We start from the raw sequence: 22,046 nt of genomic DNA on the forward strand, positions 1-22,046 counted from the left end.
CAGCTAAAAGATTCAGAATAAGAAGGTATTAAATGTCTTGAGGGGTGGGGGTAGCATTCCTTAAGCCCTTGCTAGCTGCTTTCCTGTTACGGAACCCAGCTGCTGCTCTCAAGGGCCAGTGAGGTTTGTGTCATGTCCATTATACAAAGGAGTCAACAAGACTCATATGAGGGGATTAGCTCTGGACCCAGCTTTGTGATTACTGAGCCCTAGTGCACATCCTAGTCTTGCTGTACCCCAGGGACCATTCACACTAATGGAGTAGGCCAAGTCATAGATAATATTTGGAAAGACGTTTGTGTATGAAAAAATAATGGACTTAGAATCTAAAAGCAGGGGCTTGGGGATTTAGCTCAGCGGCATAAGCACCTGCCTTGCAAGCAGGTGGTCGTGAGTTCGATCCCTGGTACCAGAAAAAAGAAAGGAAAAAAGAACCTAAAAGCAGAAAAGAACTAAAGCCAAAGTTTAACAGATGTCATAGCCAAAAATTAGTCTCACAAACTATGAAGGCAATAGGGAACAAAAGAGGATTGGAAGCAAATCAGAGTTGGGTGTGTGGGTCACCAGATTGTACACCTGTTTTTCAAGGATGGTCTCAAAAGGTTACAGGGTCACTTCTTGTTAGGAAGTGTAGTACAAGACTAGAAAAGGGCAGATGTCACTTCTTTAGCTGCTGCATAGGGATGCTACTGGGGACTGTTGATTGCATGAGAACTACCAACAAGAAGTATGTTGAAAGGTGGGGGGGGGGGAGGCTCAAGACATAGCAGATCTGCCCAGTGCAGGCTTTGGGATTTCTCCTTTGCCCAAAACACTGACGTCACTTGAATGTCCACTTGTTTCTTTAATAGTGTTAAATATTAAGGCATTGCAAGAAATAGAAATACATCTAAATAAAACTTCACTATGAAGTCTTGAATAGATGGAAAAATGCACCAACTTACATAGATGCAGACAACTTGAAGCTAGTTTACAGTTACAGTTGTAATGTCACCCTAATAAAATATACCAGCAGACTATTAAAAAGTTTATATAAGGAAAAAACAATAGCCTAAAGATAAAGAGGATAAGTGTTTAATGTTAGCAAATACTAAAATTCATTATAAAACTAAAAGTGCTGTTTTGGTGCATGAATGCATTGTACAGTCCAGCAGAACACAGTGGAAAGTTTGGAAATAGACTCAAATACAAAGATATATAAAATTTGGTATGATAAATGTCATCAGAACTAATGGGGGGAAAAAAGATGAACTTTTTAAGACAAGAGCATTGGAACCACTCATAAACATTTGAGAAAATGTTAAAGTTGACTCACTATACCTTGCACCATAAGCCAAAGTATATTTTTAAATGGATAAAGATCTAAATGTAAGAATAAAAAAACCAGGGGAAAATGTGGGCAGTTCCTTTAAATCCAAGGGGATGGGGAAAGACTTCCTAACTTGAACTCCAGTTCCAAAAGTCATAAGTGAAAGTTGATCAAGTCTATGTAAAACAAAATTAAACTTTCTTAAGATTAAGGTCCCAAAACATCATAAACTAAATTAAAATTATATATGCCAAAAAATGGAAAGAAAGACTGCAACTCATCTCTAAGAACTACTACTTCTACTAATAGCTTCTGGAAACTAACATGACAAAGACCGGTGACCCAGTAGAAAAATGAGCAAAGTGAATGCAGATAGTTCTGAAATATAGGAAGAATTCCTTAACCTCGTTCATGGTGAAAAATACAAAATTAAGACTTTAAAAACCTAATCTGGTTAGTAAGAATTGCAATGTTAACACATCCCATTGGCAGGGCCATGGGAAGCAAGTATTTGTATCAGCCCTTTGGGAATATAAACATAAAACCCCTCTAAAGAGCAATTTGAAGCCAGCTGTTGCGGTACACACCTGTAATCTCAGCACTTGGGTGAGTGGGCTGAGGCAGGAGGAAAAAGCCAAAACAAAAACAATTTGGTAGTATGTGTCAGAATTTTATCTTACATTCTTTGGCAACTCTCCATTGTTCTGGAAAAGTCACTTTCTCTCCTGTTTTATCTCCATAGGGTTATGAGAGTTGCGTGGAATGAAGCATAGGAAGCACTTGGTAAAAGGTTCTCTAGAATGTTGGTTAGTGATACAATAAGGAACAGGCATGGAATTCTTACCATTGCCACATTGCACTTTATAACTTCTCATGTATTATTTAATTCTCCAACTAATGCCATGAAATAGGTACTGCTGATTATCACCAGTTAGCCTCTGAGGAGCCTGAGGCACAGCAGGGGATGGGGTGTAGAACAGAATTCCAGCCTGAACAGATGTCCATGTGTGTGATACACTGCTTCTCTGGTGCAGTGAGGTGAGGAGGAGGGTGTGTTGAGTGCTGTAGGAACACGGGTAAGCACGTAGCCTGGTTGTATCACAGTACCCAAGGGGCCATATTTTTTTTTTCTCTGTTTTTCTTTTTTTGGTGGTTAGGGATGGAACTCAGGGCCTTACTCATAAGCACTGTACCTCTTACCTACCCCATCTTTCAGCATCCACAGGGCCCTACTGGTTTTCGAAAGAACAGGTGGCTTTCAGACAAGGCTTAGCTGCTTTCAAGTATTTGTGGGGCAGTGTTTTTTGTTTTGCTTTAATCTACTTTCAGTTTGTCTCCTGATGTATATAACCAATTTCAGGGTAATTGTGAGGATTAAAAGAGATGAACCCAACAAAGCACTTAGGTTCTCACAATCTCTGCTTGCTGGAGTGAAATGAACCAAAGTAGATAGGCCTTGATCAAGGTGTCCTGTAGTGCAAGAGCACTTGCCCAACATATACCAAGCCTTGGTTCAATCCTGAACACCATCACCAAAAAAAAAAAAAAAAAAAAAAAAGCAGACGGAAGGAGCAAGTTGGAGGAAGCATTCAAACACCATATTCCAAGGCTACAGAATTGTAAAGAACCTGAAGAACCCAGGAAGGGGTGTGTGTGGGGGGGGGGGAGAAGGCAGTGGTGGACGGGGTAACAGCTGATGTCCTTGAGGACCAGCTAAAAAAGTTGAACTATGTAATAGTAAAGATAAAATAAAGAGAGCCACCATTTGCTGAAGGTTTGCTATCTAACCCAATTGGGCTAGGTGTGATGGTATACGGCTATAATCCTAGCTAGCACTTGGGTGGTGAGACAGGAGGATAGCCATGAATTTGACATCTGCCAGGCTTACATAGTGAGTTCAAGGCCAGCCTGAGCTACATAACTTGGCGCTGTGTTTAGAAAGATTCCCTGCCCCATGAGTTGGGTTGATTCAAAGATACTATAAACTGCTTGGGATTTCAGAAATTAAAAAAAAAGTGCTTATAATTTTTATTTTACTTCACAATTCATACTGAGGAAAATGAGAAATACAATAAAGTTTTAAAAAATTAACTGCATCTTCCAGACACTTCCCAGTTGATGACTTTTCTGCTATTACTTTTCTGCAAAAAACATGCCATTAGGATGTTGGATAGGTGAAAGATGGAAAGTGACCACTATTAAGAGTTCCTGATATTCTCTTTTCTCCTTCGTTTTATTAGGATCAAACCCTGAGGAGAGACCAGTTTCTCACCATGTTTCAGGGAAATGTCCCCAGTGTTTCGTGCGGCTACGCTCACTTGCCTCTCACTTCGGGCTTCAGGGGGCGTTTCCTTTGGGTGGGGCGAATAGGAAAGAAAGCGCCGCGAGAACGCGATTGAATTTGGGCCCCGCCGCTACCCGTAACTGACGTCTCCAACATGGCGGCCCCTCAAGATGTTCACGTCCGAATTTGTAACCAAGAAATTGTCAAATTCGACCTGGAGGTGAAGGCGCTTATCCAGGTACTAATTTTTGGGATCTTTCTGGAATCCAGCAGTCCTCAGGTGTCGCTGGTCTCCTCTGAGCTCAGTAGTTTTCCTCTCGAACTTTCCCCAGGCCACTGACTCCGCCTCAAGGCCAGCCATTCTGTTCCTGTTTGATCTAGTCTGGTCTTTATTTCTCCTTCAGGTTGCTTTCTTCTGAGACACCTGTATAACCCTTAACTCTCACCTGTCTGCCCCGTAATGGTCCCACCCAATTCTTGGCTGGCCCTCCGCCCCTCAGCACCTCACTACCACCTGTCACCCACCTGACACCTTCTTCCTTCGTCTGGTGGTGTCCCAGAGGTCATTGATATGCCCTCTGCCCACTAACTTCGGTGCGTCTGGTGCCTCGTGGCACCCAAGGCTATCTGGCTTGAGAGTCACTGGCAGTCGTGAACATAACTTGGACTTTAGTTGCGATTTTGTAAATGAAGAAATTGAATAATTTGCCAACGACAGGCTCCGAAGGCAGACAGTGACAAAATTAGGAACTAGACGGGGAAAATACACCGAGGAAAAGAACCGTAGAATGTTTCTAACCTGTTTAACGGGGAAATGAGATGTTTCTCCTTAAGTCATTCAAAGGTAGGAAACAGAAGTGCAGTATACAGTTGACATAGGCAAGAATTAGGAATGTAGGTGTGGCTTATGAGTTTAACGAAAAGAAACCGAGAGTTTAAAACCTTAGTTTTAAATAAATTGTTTTCCTTTCTGACAGATGTCACCAGACATTAGATATAATCTGAGTTTGGAACAGACTGTAGCAAAATTGTGAAGCAAAGTAGATTGCCCTCAGAGAATAAATCTTATTAGTGGCTTATCATCTACCACAAGGAATTGTGGTGTTACAAACCAGAGAACACATGAAGAAGCTAATTTCTTGAATTTCACTTCCTGGTCATCTCAACTGCAAATCTCTGGGACAATTCTAGGAAAATAAATATAGGTTAGATTTATGCAAGTGAAATTGTCAGGGGGTGAGGTTGTGGTTCAGTAGTAGAGCCCATGCTTAGCATGTGCAAGACTCCAGCACACACACACACACACAAATTATCTTCATTCATCATTATACCCTCTGTAGCGTTTTTTTCTTCTGATTGCTAACGAGAAAGAGTGATCAATTATAAATAGATACGCTGCAGTCTTACAGTTTTCTGGCTGCTCTGCTAAGTGCTTTAGATATGTGATCTTGAGAGAGGTAATGTGAGAGGCACAGATAATTTAACTTTTTCTAAGGTTTCACAGCTAATAAGTTGCTACATCTAGGATTTGAATACATGTAGTCTGACTCTAGAGTATGCTTTAAAACTTGGTCCAGTAATTCTGAATTTGTCTCCAGAAACAAGTTCTACATCTACCCATAAAGAAATCTATAAACAGACAGCAAATTGTACCAGATGGCTTGTAAAATCAGACTAAATTAATCTTGTCATACACTGCCAGTAATTTAAGCATCCTGATTTTCAAGTTGAAAATATCTGGAGTTGTACTATCACTTTTGAATCCATTCTTATTGGACATGCAAGCTGCTTTAAGGCTTTTATACTTGCTAAGTGATGATTGTTAAATTTTAGGGACTGATAATTTAGGTAAAGTTGTGTTTCTTCACATGCACTCATATTATCTTTTTTTTTTTTTTGAGGCAAATGCTCTGCCATTGAGGTAAGCCCCCACTCTGCTCTATATTATCTGTTCAACATTAAAGAGGAATGAGAAAAATGTAAATAATGTTTTTGTGTCTCAAGAGGTAAACAACACAGACCAGGATGAATTACAGTCAGGCCAACCATATTTGGGATTTAAGTCAATTTTCTTACTGTACATAATGTTGTTTTATTGTCTCCAGAAAGGCTCCTCATCTCTTCAATGTCTTATAGGATATTCGAAACTGTTCAGGACCCTTGAGTGCACTTACAGAACTGAATACTAAAGTGAAAGAGAAAATTCAACAGTTACGACACAGAGTACAGGTGAGCATGATTGCAGAACCAAGGTTCTGACAGTGGATAGCAATGAAGGGGGCTCAATCATGAGCATAAAACTGAGAATTCTCCAGGTTCTTCAGGTACTATCCAGGGGGAATAGTGAACAGATAGTAAAGGTGACTCTACAATTAACCTGTTCTTTATTTATAACTGAGAAACTGGCATGCAGGTTGGGATTTTTCATCTTGAAAACCCTGAGGGCACTTCTAACTATTTTCCACCACTCTCTCCAACCCTTTCACTCATTCCCCACCTCAGTCCATCAGTGGTTTTCTGTTGGGTATTTTTGTGCTGTCATGTTGCCCAGAGTCTTCCTTTCTGTTTCTGAGTCACAGTTACATCACGTGCACATGAACACACCTGAATTCAACTATGGTGTATGTGCTGTCTCCAAACGGGTGAAAAGGACCAATTTAAGTTACATTTTACTGCTGTGCCATCATGAGGGTGAGTTGGGTAATGTGGGTCTGCCTGTCTCAAGTGAGTCTGGAGGCACATGGTCTTACAGCATGGTGAAGACTTCAAATGACACAGTCCCAAAAGTCAGCCAACAGCTTTGTCATTACCTATCACATGAAGACAGTCTGTTCCAGAGCTGCCCAGTTGGGCTGCTGAGAGACCCTATGTCTGTGTCCTGTGTGTTGCCTTCCCATAGGATTTTCAAGGGCAATTTGAAAACAAGCAGTTTTAGCTCTGTCACTACACCTAGTGGAGCTCTTTTTGTCTTCACCTCTAGCACTGATTTAATAAGCTTAATTTTTATTTACCTATTATTTTTACTCTTTGTAGTACTGAGGATCAAACCCAGGGACATATGCATGCTAGGTACATGCTGTACCACTGAGCAACATCCTCAGCCTAAGTTTTAATTTTTGAAACAGTGTTACTTTCACATATCATGTTTTAATTATGTGTGTGTACACAAATGTTAGCATACATGAAAAGTCTCACTGTGCTTACTCCTTATTGTTCTCTGTTCCTCTCCTCCAAACAGCTAATTACTTTTATATATAACTGTATATATTTCCAGTTTCTATACTCAAATATTAAAAAATACAAATATATTTCCTTATTTCTTTCTCATTTCTTATCTACAAGTTAACATACTATAATACTGCTTTTCAAAACTTAGTGTATATTGAAAGACTTTGCATATCAGTACCCAGAGATTTTCTGCACTCTTTTTGTATGGCCATCAGTTTTTTTAGTTTGTTTTGTTTTGGTTTTTTGAGACAGGGTCTCTCTATGCATTTTAGGCTGGTTTTGTCCTCATTTTGTAGCCCAGGCTGGTCTCGAACTTATAAAAATCCACCTGCCTCAGCCTCCTGAGTGCTGAGATTACAAGAATGTATCACCATGCCTGGCTTTTAGCCATCAGTTTTGTAACTATTACTTTAGGGCATTTATTTGAACTGCTTCCAGTGTTTGCTTTTTACGGCTAATTTACATGTGTTATGTACATGTACCAACTCCCCATGATAAATGAATTGTGTACTGCAAACATGTACTAATAAAATTTTTTCAAAAAAGCTAATTTGTTTTCTGAAAAACATTTCTTCAATTCAGCATGACACATCTCCTTGAGCATAAGTATTTTCTTCTATTTACTTACATGCTTGCCTTATGTTTATTTCCTTCACTAACGTAAATTACTTCACCATTACCGTTCATATTTATTGTGCTTCCTGCCTCTGACTACATTAGCTACCTGAACACAAGTGTGTGGCTGGCATCTAGCAAGCTGATGAGCACATGGTCAGTGAATAAATGACTCCGTCCCAGCTTTTCTTTTTCTGTTACTGAGAATCAAACTCAACCTTGTGCTTGCCAAGCAAGAGCTGTGCCATTGAGCTGTAGCCCCACCATTTTTTTTCTTTTTTTTTTTTTCCTTTTGTGTTACTGAATTGACTCCAGGACCTTGCATGTTCTAGGCAAGCACTCCACCATTAAGTTTTTTTAAAAAATTTTGTTTTCAAGACAGTCTTCTTCGGTTGTCCAGGCTGGGTTTGAATTTGCCATCTTTCTGCCTCATTCTCCAGGATAGCTGGGGTTACAGATGCGTCCAACCAGTTGCACTTGTTGTCCCACTTCTTACCTACATTTCCTCAGTATTTACCAACTCTCATTACACCTGGAAATGTATGCAAGATTTCTGTTTGATGTTTTTAGCTCTCATTTATGAATATCTCCTGTGTACTTATAACAAGATTGTGTGATACTAGAAGATATCTGGTCCCATATCAAAGTGTGCTGTTCTATACATAGTCATTGTTAGACATAGACTATATGTAAGTATCTGTGATTGTGTGTACCTGTCTTTGGGCATGTAGGTCTTAAACTGAAATTTGAGAATTACTCTATCCCCTGTCTTTTTGCAGAACTAGTGCTGGTTCTCTGCATCAGAACTTCCAGGAAGCCTTTAATGAGGAAATTGTACATTTCTCCCTCCTTTCCTCCTTGCATCCCCCCTTCATCCTGGGGATCCATTCTGCCCTTCGATGATTCAGTACCTAGTATCATCCTTATGCTACAGCATAAGGAATCAATGTAGTAAATAACCCTAGGTACAGTTCTTTCAGTGAACTTGCATTCTAGTAGGGAAATTAAGTTTTAAAGAAATAATTCTGAAGGTAACTGGTAACATTTTCAAAAACTTTGCAATTCACAGTCAGTGCCTTTTCTTTGCCTTAGCAATATTGGGGGGGATAAATTTGAAGTAATTTTTGAACTGTTGAGATGTAGATACACACACTTACTGCAAACCAGCACACACAAATTAGTATATAAATATCTAAGTGAGGTAATATGTTTATTTTTTAGATCAGTGGGTTGATTGAAACTGGAACTTGTTTAATTTGTAAACAAAAGTATATGAAGAGACTTGTGGTATCTCTTTGTCTCAAGTGTGCTTGATGGTTCCATAATCTGAAGTTCTTTGGGGTCTAATACTACTGGTTGTCACATCTGCTGTCCTTTATTCATGGTAGGTTGTTTCTCTGGTGTTGGTTATTTTGGAGCTCTGTGAACATTTATCTGCAGGTCTTCCTGCAACTTTTTGTGTAGCCTAGATCCAGGGCAGGTCCTTTGGAGATTTTCATTTTTCCTTCTGTCAGCTCTCCTGAGATTGTCACAAGCCCAGGGAAACATTTTATGTAAATTTCTCTTTTCATGGGGTTTCTGAGTTACTAAAGGAAAATAAATTTGAACCTTATATCAGTGTCAAAGAATCTTCTTAATTATAAATTCTCAGGCGATATTTTTATTTTTAATCCTCTAACCAGAGACCACAGCCCAATATAGACAAGTGCCTGTGTTTTCACTATGCTGGTGGATGGACATTTCCCTAGACTTTTTTCTTGAGGATGTAACCTTTTAAAGGTCCTAGATTTTTGGTGTTCTTACTTCCAGTTCTAAGCCTTAGGTGGCCTGAAGCTTTGTTTTTCTGCTCTACCTGAACTTTGAAAACCCTCAAACTATTTTTAACTGATCTTTGATAAAATAAATACAAAATATTGAGAAAGAATATTTACTTTTGTTTGTTTTGAGACAAGGTCTTACTATGTAGCGCAGGTTGGCCTTGAATTCTATTGTAGCCCAGGCTGCCCTCGAACTTGCAAGGATCCTCTTGTCTCAGTCTCCCCAGTGCTGTGGGAGAACATTTGGAAACATGGTTGTTTGACACTCCTGTGATATCTAAGTATGGGATCAGTAGGCTAACGTTTCATAACTTCTTTTCTTTTTATTTCAGGCATACCTGAGATTATAGGAACAGCACCTCCTACTCCAGGGTAGCCATACATAGTATGCATTACTATGGCTGACCACTGTGAGTTACTCGTAGGCTGACTACTGTGGGTCTTAATTCCCTTCTGTCTTTTGGACCTAGGAATTTTCCTCACTTGCTTGCAAACTGAGCTATGTATTTAAAAGGATATGTGTTATGTATTACTTAGCATTCCTGGGTGTCCTGTTTTAAAAGGGTACTTCAAATGTAATTGTGTGCCCTTGCTAGAAATAGAAGTGCTTTTCTGTTTTCGTATTGACTTTTAAAATCATTTTAACATAGAGCTATTTTCTCCTCAAAGGAGCTTGAGCAGTTGGCTAAGGAGCAAGACAAAGAGTCGGAGAAACAGCTTCTGCTCCAAGAAGTGGAAAATCACAAAAAACAGATGCTCAGGTAGGCCTGGCCTCCTGCCAGCTGCCTGTACAGGTCACTTGCTCCCCATGAAGCTTGTGCATGTGTTTGCTTAACAAACCCGGTTCATTGGTGACTTAATTGTGTCATTTACATACAAGTTGAATGTCCTCTCTAGATCAGTAATTCTCAAATAGAAGAGAGGAGGGGTAAGCAGAGCATATGTTGGCAGCTGGAGCTGTGCATAGTTTACAAAAGCATATTTAACATTATACTGTATTGTACGTTTTTGAAAAAAACCGAAAATTATGGATCAATTTTATCTAATAATAATTTGCACTAGAAAAAGACCATCAAAGGTAAACCTACTTAATATAGACCAAAATTTAGAACATTTTGAATATCTGGAACATTTTGTTATCTGGAAAATGACACAAAAAATTGTAAGTAAATAAACTTATGTTAAGCAAATTTGAAAGTTTAATTGCAGCTGTGCTAATCTTGGATTATAAAACTACAGCTACTTGCTATTTTTTGATATTGAATAGGAAGAGGTATAGTTTTCTAACAAAATTGTCTTACAACATGAAATACTACCTGTCTCTTCACACTTGATTTTCATATCATAAAAATTATAGATATAAATATGCTTGGTTTATTTGGTGCAACGGATTAAGCCTAAAACCTCATATGTTAGCATATATTCTACTACCAAACTATACTCTCAGCCTCCGTGTATATTCTATTAATCATTTCCAGGGATAAAGACCAATGTACTATTGATACTTTGATTTACCTGTTCACTGGTATTCAGGTCATTCTTTTTTTGAAGCTCCTGCCATCTCAGCATTCTCATAGATTTTTTTCTTTGTTCCTCCTTTTTTTTTTTTTTTGGAGGGGAGAGGGTCCTGGGGTTTAAACTCCGAGCCTTTGCACTGAGCTACCTTCCTGGCCCAAATTTGATTTTTTATCTTTTAGTCTTTTTGAGGCAGGGTCTCACTACACAGTTGAAGCTGTCCTTGATTCACTTTGTAATCCAGGCTGGTCTTGAACTCGCCATAGTTCTGCCCTCAGCTTCCCAAGTGCTAGGATTATAGGCATGTGCCACCATGTCCAGCATGTCCAGTTTTTATTTTTTGAGACAGAGTCTTCCAAAGTTGTTTTTGTTTGGTGCTGGAGATTAAACCCAAGGTCTGAACATTAGCATGTACTCTACTACTGAACTATACCCCAGCCCCCATGTACTTTCTTTCTCCAAGCAGGGCTTGAGTTTAGGATCCTCCTACCTCAGCTTCCTAGAGGCTATACCAGGCCTGGGTTCTCTTTGTCCCTTGTTCATTCCTCTAACTCTGTTTGTGGCTTTGTTTCTGAGTTGAATAATCCTCCAACATCATCCTCACTGACAATAACTGTAACACCCTGTCATCAGGAGATAGCTGTCTAGCAGCAATAGGCATGTGGAAGCCAGTGAGAGCAGGGAGGAGTGTAAGTGACGAGCCTTGTTCCAGTACTTGTCCTAGTGATTACCTTGTGTTATGATGGCAAGTTTCTTTCGTACCCCACCAAAGGTACTCACATCATAAACATAGAGTGGAGAGGGGCCCTTGTAATAAAGTATAGTAAATTACCCTAGACATATCAACGTAATGTTGCCTTGAAGCTGAGAATGGCCATTCATGGTGTGGAATTACAGGTTAGAAGTCACAAAGCAGTAGATTAGTACTTGGCCAGGTGTATGTTATAGCAGCAGTTGTGCTTGCTTAGGTTATCCAGTAAGGATTTGTGTGCTTGTTTTCCCTTCATAAATGTGAACCTCTTGAGGGCAGGTACTGTCACTCATTCATCTCCCTATCTTGGGGCCCTATACAACTTCTTTGCAGACAGTTTGATGATGTAGTTGATTCTTTTTAAATGGCAAGAGGGAAATGGCATAGCAGATGCTGATTTAGGTATCAGAGAGCACATTTAAAGACCTTTATCATAGAAGCACCATTAGAAAAGCACTTACTAACATTCATGTATTCTGTTTCATTTGTATTTCTTTCTTTTTTTTTTTTTTTTTTTTGGTACCGGGGATCGAACTCATGACTGCACACTTGTGAGGCAGGTACTTATGCCACTGAGCTAAATCCCCAGCCCTGTTTGTATTTCATTCATTCATTTTTAGGGGGTGGGATTCAAACTTTGGGGGTTTTGCTCATGCTAGGCAAGTACTGTCTCTGACCTATATACCCAGTTTCATTTTTTTTTTTTTTAATCGGTATCGGAGATCGAACTCATGACCATGCACTTGCAAGGCAGGCACTTATGCCATTGAGCTAAATCCCCAGCCCCCCAGTTTCATTTTAATTCAGTTTAAAAAAATTTTTTTCTTCAATCAGATTTTATTAGCACATCTTAGATATGTATAATAATCACATTCATCATAGAGAATTTATACCTATACATGATATAGCTTGTTTTTTTTTTTTTTTTTTTCCCCAATTTCTCTACCCCATTTTAATTTTTGAATATTTCCAGGGGTAGGACAGTTGATTTGAGCTGGCTGTGTAAGAGATCTAGAACACAGGTTTCAGCCTCAGGGATACAGTTAGCTTTTTATAGGTCTGTCAGTAAAGGCTTATATTACTGGCCTCAGCAGGCGGCTCAACAAATTTGAGTTATTCCTCAAGGAGATTAGGTAACAATTATGAATAAATCATGTCAATCAATACAGTATAGGACAATATACTTTATATCATCCATGATAGATCTGTAGTATATAAAGAACAGCAAATCTTAGAGGAATAGTGCAAAAGAATGGCTCTTGTGATCTTTTTACTTTCTAGAACAACATATATTCATGAAGTAGCTAAGGAGCTAGAAATGGTGGTTCTAGGTACTGGAGGTGAGAGATGAGTAGTAAGTTGTGGTTCTCAAGAAATGGCATATCCAGGTCCTTAGATGTCACTTGACAGAATGGGGCCTTGTACACCCAGTTGGGTGGTTGGGATCTTTTACTGAAGTCTGGAGCCATTGAACCACGTCCCTGTGTCTTTGAGATGTCTGAGAGGAGAAAGATGACAGAATATCTTGGAGACAGCTTCCGGGATCCAGAGAAGAGGTGTTAAGACTTGAAGTAGAATGGTTACCAGAGCAACACCAAGGAAGAAGTGTCAGGAAATAGCGATGGCTGCATTGCAAGGTGAACTATTGTGATTGGAACTAACAATCTGATGGAGCCAACAGAAGCTCACTGTGACTCTTCCCTTCCAGCAACCAGACTTCATGGAGGAAAGCCAATCTCACTTGCAAAATTGCAATTGACAATCTAGAAAAAGTAGAGCTTCTCCAGGGAGGAGACCCCTTAAGACAAAGGTATCTGTCTTTCTATGTGTCTGGGCTCTGTTAACAGGACAGGTGACAATCGTCATGAAGTAAAACCCTCATAAGGAGTCCCCTCTTGTTTTCAGCATAAGTTCATAATAATGTTATAAGTAATACTTTTTCAAGTAAAATGGTAAAATAAAGAAAAATATGAATTAAAAAATGAAAATAAGCTATTATTGTTCATGAACATTTTGGTATGTTGCTTTTTTATTTATTTATTTGACTTGGGGCCTTGTGTTTGCCAAGCAGGCACTTGTGCCACTGAGCTATACCCCCAACCTTGCCCTCTGGTATCTTACTTTTCCTTGTTATTTTTCCTTCCAAAACTTTTTACACCCAAAATTGTATCATATGTAAAGCTTAGTGTCTTGCTCTTCTGTATTCAGTATTATAACACAAAACCTTGCTTTTAAAAAAAAAAAACCCTCTTTGCTTGTTTATTTCTTTTGGTTTTTTAAGACAGTGTCACACTGTGTAGTTCAGGCTGACCTTGAACTCACTATGTAGTCCAGGCTGGTTCCGAATTTGTGGCTGTCCACCTGCCTCAGCCTCCCAAATACTGGAATTACGTGCATGCACCCAGCTTTAAAAAACTCTTTAAATATAATTTTAACAGTCCATAGTTTGTTATTGTATTAACTAATCCTGTTCATATACGTTTATGTTTGTAGTATTTCAGTATTTTAAGTAATATCCCAGAGCAGGTCTTTAGAAGGTGAGCTTTTATCCACATTTTAGATCATTCCTTTGAAGAGATTTCCAGGAATGAGATTAGTGGGTTAAAAATGACCAGTTTTAAGGCTCCCAACAAATTGCTTTGCAAATAGCTGCCCAGTTTCCGTCCCTACTAGTTGTCCAGAAGAATGTGGTCTTGCATACACTCTTGTCAACACTGACACTGAATACATACTAATAATAGGTTAACAAAAATGGCTCTCATTCGAATGTAAGTGTTTCTTGAAGCAAAGCTTTTGTTAACATTTCTCCTTCCTTCTTGGGACTTTTAGGAAAACCACCAAAGAGAGCCTGGCCCAGACATCCAGCGCCATCACAGAGAGCCTCATGGGGATCAGCAGGATGATGTCGCAGCAGGTCCAGCAGAGCGAGGAGGCCATGCAGACTCTAGGTAAGGCAGGGCCTGGAGTGGGAAGCTTTCCCCAGAGACACCGCCACCAGGGCACTCAACACTCCCTCTGCCTATCTAGAGCTCCCCATTATGTGTAGTTCATATGCCGGTCCTTGATTAAAATCCCATCAGGACCTTATCTTAAAAACAAAAAAGCCTTTTAGGGAAGTGAATCTGCTACAGGGGGATGTGAGGGGAATGAATCAGGATAGGAAGAGGACGGCATTGCTAGAGGGTTGGCAGTTCCTGGGTGATAGGCATGTAGCATTTCATGATACTGTTCTAATTCTGTGATGGTTGCAGATATTCCACAAGAATAAGGATTAAAAAGAAAGGTCTTGGGGCCAGCGATTTAGCTCAGCAACGTAAGTGCCTGCCTGGCAAGTGTGAGGTTTTGAGTTCAATCCCTGATACCAAAAAGAAAAAAAAAAAAAAAGAAAGGTCTATTAGGTGTTCATTTAACAAGTTCTTAGGTTTTGAAATGGCAGAGGCATGGAGAAAGAGGCTGAGAGAGACTTTGTTATGTTTGTTCGTTCGTTCCTTTTGTCTCACTGCTCTCATTGTTGTTTCCTCCCATAATGTATTTATTTTGTTTTTACACGTGCACATACGCATGTTCCTGTGTTTGTGTTACTGGGGATTGAGCCCAGGGCCTTCACACTGAGGTACATCCCCAGCTCTTTTTTCTTTTGAGAAACGGACTCACTGAGTTATTAAAGTACCCAGGCTGGGCTCAACTTGTAATCCTCTTGCCTCAGCTCTCGAGAGTTACAGGTATGCACCACTATGCCCAGTTTATTTATTGGCATTTAATTTTCTGCAAAGGTAAGGAGGGAGAGAAAGTATCCTAGTGTTGCCCACTAGAAATGTAATGGGAGCTGTGTGTGTCACTTTAAATTTTCTAGTAGGCACATTATAAAAAAGAAATATGTGAAGTCAATTTTAATGGTTTATTTTCTTTAACAATCATATATAAAATGTTATCATTCTTATATGCAATAAAATATTATTGAGACAGTCATTCCTGGGTAACCGAATGACTGGTTCTTGGAATCACTATGGGCTCCAGAGTCCCTTCTGTAAAATAGTGCACTATTTGTACATCACCTGCACACTTCCTCCCACATACCTAACTCACCAGAGTACTTAGAACAATTGATGCATTATAAATAGTTGTCATACTATATTATTTAAGGTAGCTATAGCGACAGAGACAGGTACCCAAACTGTAACCCAAAATCCACTTACTGATCACAAAGTACCAACATTGCAATTAAACCTGAATACTGAGGTTTTAGTTTAGAAAAAAAAACAACTCATACATAAACTTTTTTTGTCTTAAAAGAAAATTAGCACGTGTGCTCTAAGTTAGCCCCCTCTGGTGTAAGAAATAATGACAAGAAAAATTCTGTAGTTGTTTATTATACATAAGTTTTCAGTGTATATTTTCATGTTATTGGTTTAATCCATGAATGTAGAACTGTGGACATGGCAGGATGCCTCTACACATTCAAGTTTTTGCAAGTCTTTGAGATCTTCTGTATATTTTATACTTGTAGTGCCTATAATAGCAGTACTCAGAGGCTGAGGCAGGAGGATTGCTAAATTTTACCCATTTCAAAATACACAAAACAAAAAGGTATCTCAATTTGAATTAACCACATTTTACATGCTTGCAAGCCACATATATATACAGTGTTTGTCACATTATCAGTATAAAAAGCAGTGTTGTGCTGGGTGTAGAGGCCTATTATCCCAAATAACAGCTGAACTAGCTGAGTTGAAAGGATTGTAAATTCAAGGTCCATTTGGGCGGTTTATTTTACTTTTTTTTTTTTTTTAAGAGTAGGGGTGTGTAATGAGAATTGAACTCATGACCTTGTGCTTGCCAGGCTGGCATATATGCCACTGAGCTATATCCTCAGCATTGGAGGTGGAGGGGGTACCAAGAATTGAACTCAGGACCTCACACTTGCCAGGCAGGTATTGTGCCACTGAGCTATATTTCTATCCCCACACCTGGGCAACTTAAGCAAGACCCTGTCTCAAAATCAAACAACAAAGAGCTAGGAATGCAGTTCAGTGGTAGAACTCTTGCTCTTACTCACTTGCTCTTGCATGCTAGCCTAACATGTGGGAGGCCCTGGCTTTAATCCCCAGCAGCCCTTTCCTTCCAACAGGTACCACATTGAATAATACAAAGAGATATTAACAAGGTAGCACTCTCTGATTCCAGCTGTTCCCTGGCCTGTAGCCCTTTGCACCTACTCCTCAAAGTCCACCACCATTATCAGCTTCTTTGATGTCCTTCTGATGTCTTCCAAGCCTATATAACACAAGCAGATGAAGTGGGGTTTTTGTTTTGCTTTTTTGGTACCGGGGGTTGAACTCATGAACTTGCGCTTGCCATGCAGGCACTTACACCACTAAGCTAAATTCCTGGCCAGATGAAGTATTATTTATCCCCTTTCCTCACATAAATGGAAACAGTTCGCATAGACTGTTTTATACCTTGCTTTTTCACTTATTTCATATGATGACTGTTTCGAGCATTATACTTCATAGGAAAACTGCCAGGTAAACCTTTTCCAACTGTTAGGCCAAGAAACTTACATTCAGCAGTGCATTTGAAAGCCCAGCCTGGTGGCATACACGTGTGATCCCAGCACTTGAGAGGCTGGGGCAGATTATTGTGAGTTCAAGGCCAACCTAGGTTGCATAGCAAGCCCTTGTCTCCAAAAAAACAAAAACAAGAAGTACATTTGACTCGGTGCACAAGGACCCTGTAAGGGACACCACCCTTTTAGGTGTCACACAGTGGCTGCAGCGGAGATGTCACATCTTTCAAACTGCTTCCAGTGTCCCAGGCTGAAGCTCTCAACCCATCCTTGTTCTTTAGTGGTCTGCAAAGGTAGGTCTGACCATCAGGTGTCCTGGAAGACCAGGCCACATTTCACTGTGGAAGATTCCATTGCCTCACAGCTCTTGACTCAACACAGCCCTCATGCTTCCTGTCCATGATGACCCAGGGTTTTTTTTTGTTTGTTTGGTACTGGGAACTGAACTCAGGACCTCACGCTTGCCAGGCAGGCACTGTTCACCCGGATAGTTTTGTGATGTTGTTGACAGCACCTGTCTGCTTCAGAGAGCTGAGGTGGGTGGTTAGATAAGCACCCTGCCTTTGCCCTTCTCGCTGGCCACCTCCATGTTCAAGGACTCTCAGACAAGCCACATCATGTTGGGTGGGATTTAGGGAGGAGTCCTGCCTTGTCAGGTCCTTACTCTTTGCTCTCCTAGGTAGTCTCAGTGACACTGGCCTCAGACTTCCTGTCTGACTGGCAGCAGATGGCAGAGCACACTCATTGGGACTTGTGCTATCCCTTCTCTGAGTCAGGCTCCCTCCCTCTTTTGTTTCAGTCAACTCTTCCCGAACTATCCTGGATGCAAATGAAGAATTTAAGTCCATGTCAGGCACCATCCAGCTGGGCCGGAAACTCATCACGAAGTATAACCGCCGAGAGCTGACAGACAAACTTCTTATCTTCCTCGCTTTAGCCCTATTTCTTGCTACTGTCCTCTATATTGTGAAAAAGCGCCTCTTCCCATTTTTGTGAGATCTGAGAGTTGCCACCTGTGGCCTCATCAGTCCTGCTTTCCAGTCTGTCCAGGATCTGAGCTCTGACCAACCTGCCAAACTGAGCCACATCCTCCACGAATGCTGCAGCTGCTCAGCGAGTCAGATGGAAGGAAACAACTCCCCAGTCTTCTGCAAGTGGACGCCTTGCAAAGTACAAGCAGAGCTGTGGGAAACAAGGACCTTACAGGACCCAGGGACTCTAAACTCATCCAGCCTTTGGGCCCTCGGGGTAGCTGCTGCGTGGGGCACCTGGAGTCCAGCCCTTGAGATGTGTTGCTCTTTTCTCCTTCACACAGAGGCTTAAGTGCCAGATGTGGAGGGGAGAGAGAAGAAGCAGGAAGAAGGAAGAACTCTTGGTCATTCCTTGAATAAACTTGACTTTATTTAATAGAGTGAAATATTTTTAGTTTCACAAGAAATATAAATTTCTGGGAATTTATATACCTCTTTTCTGATTTTGAGGACACAAACTTAGATATTATTCATTCACTGAACAAAGAATTAAGCAGCTACCACATGCCATGTGTCTTAGGTACTGTCGAACATTACACATATACTAGTAAACTGGGCAACAGAAATAAGACCTCACAACTCTTAGGAAGGGCAGTGCGAATAGTCGTCTTGGAGGTGGCTTACCCCAGCTTCCAAAAATGGCATGGTAGAGATTTTAGTCCTCTGTGATACTGTATCCTGGTGGCTCCTGGTTGTGTGCAGTAACCTAGGCACTGGCTGATACCTTTTTATCTGAGGTCCAGGCTGTGTCTAACTAAGGAGAAAGAAGCCAATGAAAACAGGCTCCTGTGGGCTGAGTTCTGTCAAACCTAGTCCTGCAGCCAGCACACACTCTGTGGCCCCAGAGGACCTGGCAGGGTTATGTGGGAGGAATGAGGACTTCAATGCTTGACTTGATTTTGAGTTTTGGCTATGCTGTTACAAACCACATGACTACGAACAAGTTACCTTCTGTCACTAAGCCTCAATTTCCCCCTGTGCAAAGTAGAGGTGATAGTCTACATAGACCCTTACACAGTCAGTTTGAAAATAAAAGAGAATCTGAAGTACCAGGCATGATATGTGTATGATGGCCTGGAATGGGCTTCCCAAAGGCTCTCTGGGCAGAAGTGTCCCATAGCAGTCAGTCCACGTACTTCCAGAAAAGCTGGCCAGGCAGAGGCAAGTTTTTGTTTTTTTTGGTGGTGGTGGTGGTTGTGGAGTTGTAATACTGGGAATTAAATCTGGAGCTCTATCTCCTACACTTTTTGTTTTTTTGTTTTTAACATCCCTATATAGTTCAACCTGTCCTTGAACTCATGAGCCCAGGCTGTCCTCAAACTTGAGGTGATCCTCTGCCCCATCCTCCTGATTGTTGGGATTACAGGTGTGTGGTACCAAGCTCATTTTATTTTTAGTTTTATGAGACTGAGTCTTGCTGTGAAATTCAGTTTGTTTTGAATTCATGACAATCCTCCTGCTTCAGTCTCCCAAGTGCTTCGATCACCAAGTGCTGCACCAGGTAGGCAGAGGTAATTCTGTTTAAGTCTCTCTGAGCAGAGAGTGTCAAGTTGGTACTTCTGTTATGAAGGGGCAAATCATCCCAGGACCAAGTTATAAGAGAGATCAGCTATAAGCCTCAGATCAGCTTATGGAAGAGATTCTGAGATAAAGTTTGTTTGTATCAGTATTTAACACTAGTCCACCTTCAGGGGTTGTGTTCTGGGTCCCCCAGTAGATGTGTGAAACCTTATGTAATACCAAACCAAATACACAAGCACTTCAATACTACAACAGTTGATCTGATATCTGAGGTTGCTAAGGGTTTGGTGAGTTGGTAGCATATACAGCGTGGATACTGTGGACAAAAGGATGATTCACCTGAATTTGATGGAGCAGGATTTCTTCATACTACTCAGGATGCTGTATAATTTAAATCTTAATAACCTCTTCATTGCTGGAATTTTTCCATTTAATGTTTTCTGACTGTGGTTGACCATGGGAAACAAACTGGAAAGCAAATCTGCAGATAAGGGAAGACCACTGTTCTCATTCATTTTTTTTCCCTCCCCGCCCCCTCTCATTCATTCTTATTCTCTCTTTTGTCTCTGTCTGTCTGTCTCTGTCTGTCTGTCTGTCTGTCTGTCTCCCCCCCCCTTTCCCCTCTCTCTTTCTCCATATATCATCCTTAAATAATTCCTGGACCCAAAAGACACTTGCCAGAAATTATACACACATGTGTCTTATTTATAGTCAAATTAAAGCTGAGAATAAGGCACAGATGGGAAATTCCCACTCTTACTCAGATTCCAGCTGTAAGTGCAGCAGATGGATGTTATCAAGTTGGGATTTTCTTGTCTTAACATTTCTCTTTAGTACGTCCCGCTAATTGTCAACATCCTCCTCACAATATGAAATGTGTGGGCTCTATACTCCCTAAACATTCTCCCTTTGACACTCTATACCTCTTTTATTTGCCTCCTGAAAATGGAGTCAAATTTGACTCATTTTGAAATGTCATCAATGTATCTTGCAACCCCGATCAGCAACCAGGTTTGAGTTTCCTAACCAGGCAGGCTGTGCAGAAAGCGGCCCTTCCACGTTCAACCATGAGGGGGCAGTGTCCACATTTGCTCTGCGATTTTTGCCGCATGCATGATCATCTCTATCTGACGGTGTGCAATTGTTATGGGTGGGCTTTTTTTTTTTTTTTTTTTTAAACCGAAATGGATGGAGTCTACCTATATTTTTGTTTTGAAGTGTGTTTCATTAGTGGCCTTAATTCTCATTGTTAAGCAGTAAGTCAAGCGCATGTACTACATTTTGGTTGGCTGATAGAATTAAAAATACAGAGCAGCCCTCAAGAGAGCATTTACTCAAGAAATTTACTGAGCCCTTACTATGTGGCAGGCATTTGTGTTAGGCATACACAGGGGCAGAACAAAGATGGAACACAGTGTGTGGGGAAAGGAGAGCAGATGATGAACACTTTATAAACTCATTGTGATTGAAAATACAGCCATCCCTCAGTACTCCTGGGTTCCACACCTGTGACCGACCAACCTTGGGTGGAACATATTCAAGTAATAATTGCATGAGCAGACCTTTTTCTTGTTATTATCTCCTAAACACCATGGTACAACAACTTTTTTCATAGCACGTATTTTAAGTAGTATAAGCCATCTAGACATGATTTAAAGTGTACAGGAGAATCTGCATAGATTCTATTCAAATACTGTGCCCTTTTATAGAAGGGACTTGAGCATCTGTTCCTTGTGGCTACCGAGGGTGACTGTTAAGCTCTGTGGGAAAGTTGGAGCAGGCTGAGGACACCTGCCACAGGGCTGGGGACAGGTTTGCAACATTAAGAGCTGTTAGGGTTGGCCTCACTGGGGTGAGAGGTGAGCAGAGACTGGAGGCAGAGGACACAGTCATGTGGACGGCTAAAGGAACAGGGTCCACCAAGCGGGAACAGCAGGGGTAAGGGGCAAGTTAGGAGCATTGCTGGCAGGTAGGAGTGCGGTGACCCTCACCCCGCCACACTTCCCTCAGCAGCAGTTGGCCCTCTGGGCGTTGTTTTGCCCAAAATCCCCCCTGCCCTGTGATACCACATGCTGTTGGTTTTTTCTGTTCAGTTCTTTTCAATTTTCCTTTATTTAAAAAAAATATTTTTGGAAGTACTGGAGATTGAACCCAGGGCCTTCCCACTGAATATCTCCAGCCCTTTTTAGTTTTTGAGACATATCTCAGAATTGCTAAGTTACCCAGGCTAGACTCAAACTTGTAATTCTTCTGTCTCAGCCTCCAGAGTGCTGCAACTGTCATTGATTTTGTCCTTCTATTCAGCCTTAAATGGCAGCTTTGGTCTTGTGTCCCTACCCTCTGCAGCATACTCATGTCCATGTCCCTGCCGCTTTAACCATCAGCTGTAGGCAGGTCATTCATAATTCT

General features: G+C 40.8%; 1 protein-coding gene across 1 annotated transcript; it reads left to right on the forward strand.

The window, feature by feature from the left end:
- Positions 1–3,672: 3,672 nt before the first annotated feature.
- Bnip1 (BCL2 interacting protein 1) lies at positions 3,673–18,492 on the forward strand. Its single transcript, XM_003473215.5, has 6 exons — positions 3,673–3,831; positions 5,730–5,822; positions 9,923–10,014; positions 13,228–13,329; positions 14,349–14,467; positions 17,885–18,492. Exons 1-6 carry the CDS (start codon positions 3,748–3,750, stop codon positions 18,079–18,081), a joined length of 687 nt encoding a protein of 228 aa, XP_003473263.1. The 5' UTR covers positions 3,673–3,747; the 3' UTR covers positions 18,082–18,492.
- The last annotated feature ends 3,554 nt before the right edge of the window (positions 18,493–22,046 follow it).

This window comes from Cavia porcellus, unplaced genomic scaffold (assembly GCF_034190915.1).
Source record: "Cavia porcellus strain 051 isolate PalLab524CR breed Dunkin Hartley unplaced genomic scaffold, mCavPor4.1 scaffold_19, whole genome shotgun sequence".
NCBI lineage: Eukaryota > Metazoa > Chordata > Mammalia > Rodentia > Caviidae > Cavia > Cavia porcellus.

Excerpts from the sequence above, each read along its gene's own strand:
- Bnip1 (XM_003473215.5), top strand. The coding sequence starts at position 3,748 with ATGGCGGCCCCTCAAGATGTTCACGTCCGAATTTGTAACCAAGAAATT. Across the intron at positions 3,832-5,729 it reads AGGTGAAGGCGCTTATCCAG|GATATTCGAAACTGTTCAGG; the intron begins GTACTAATTTTT and ends AATGTCTTATAG. Across the intron at positions 5,823-9,922 it reads AGTTACGACACAGAGTACAG|GAGCTTGAGCAGTTGGCTAA; the intron begins GTGAGCATGATT and ends TTCTCCTCAAAG.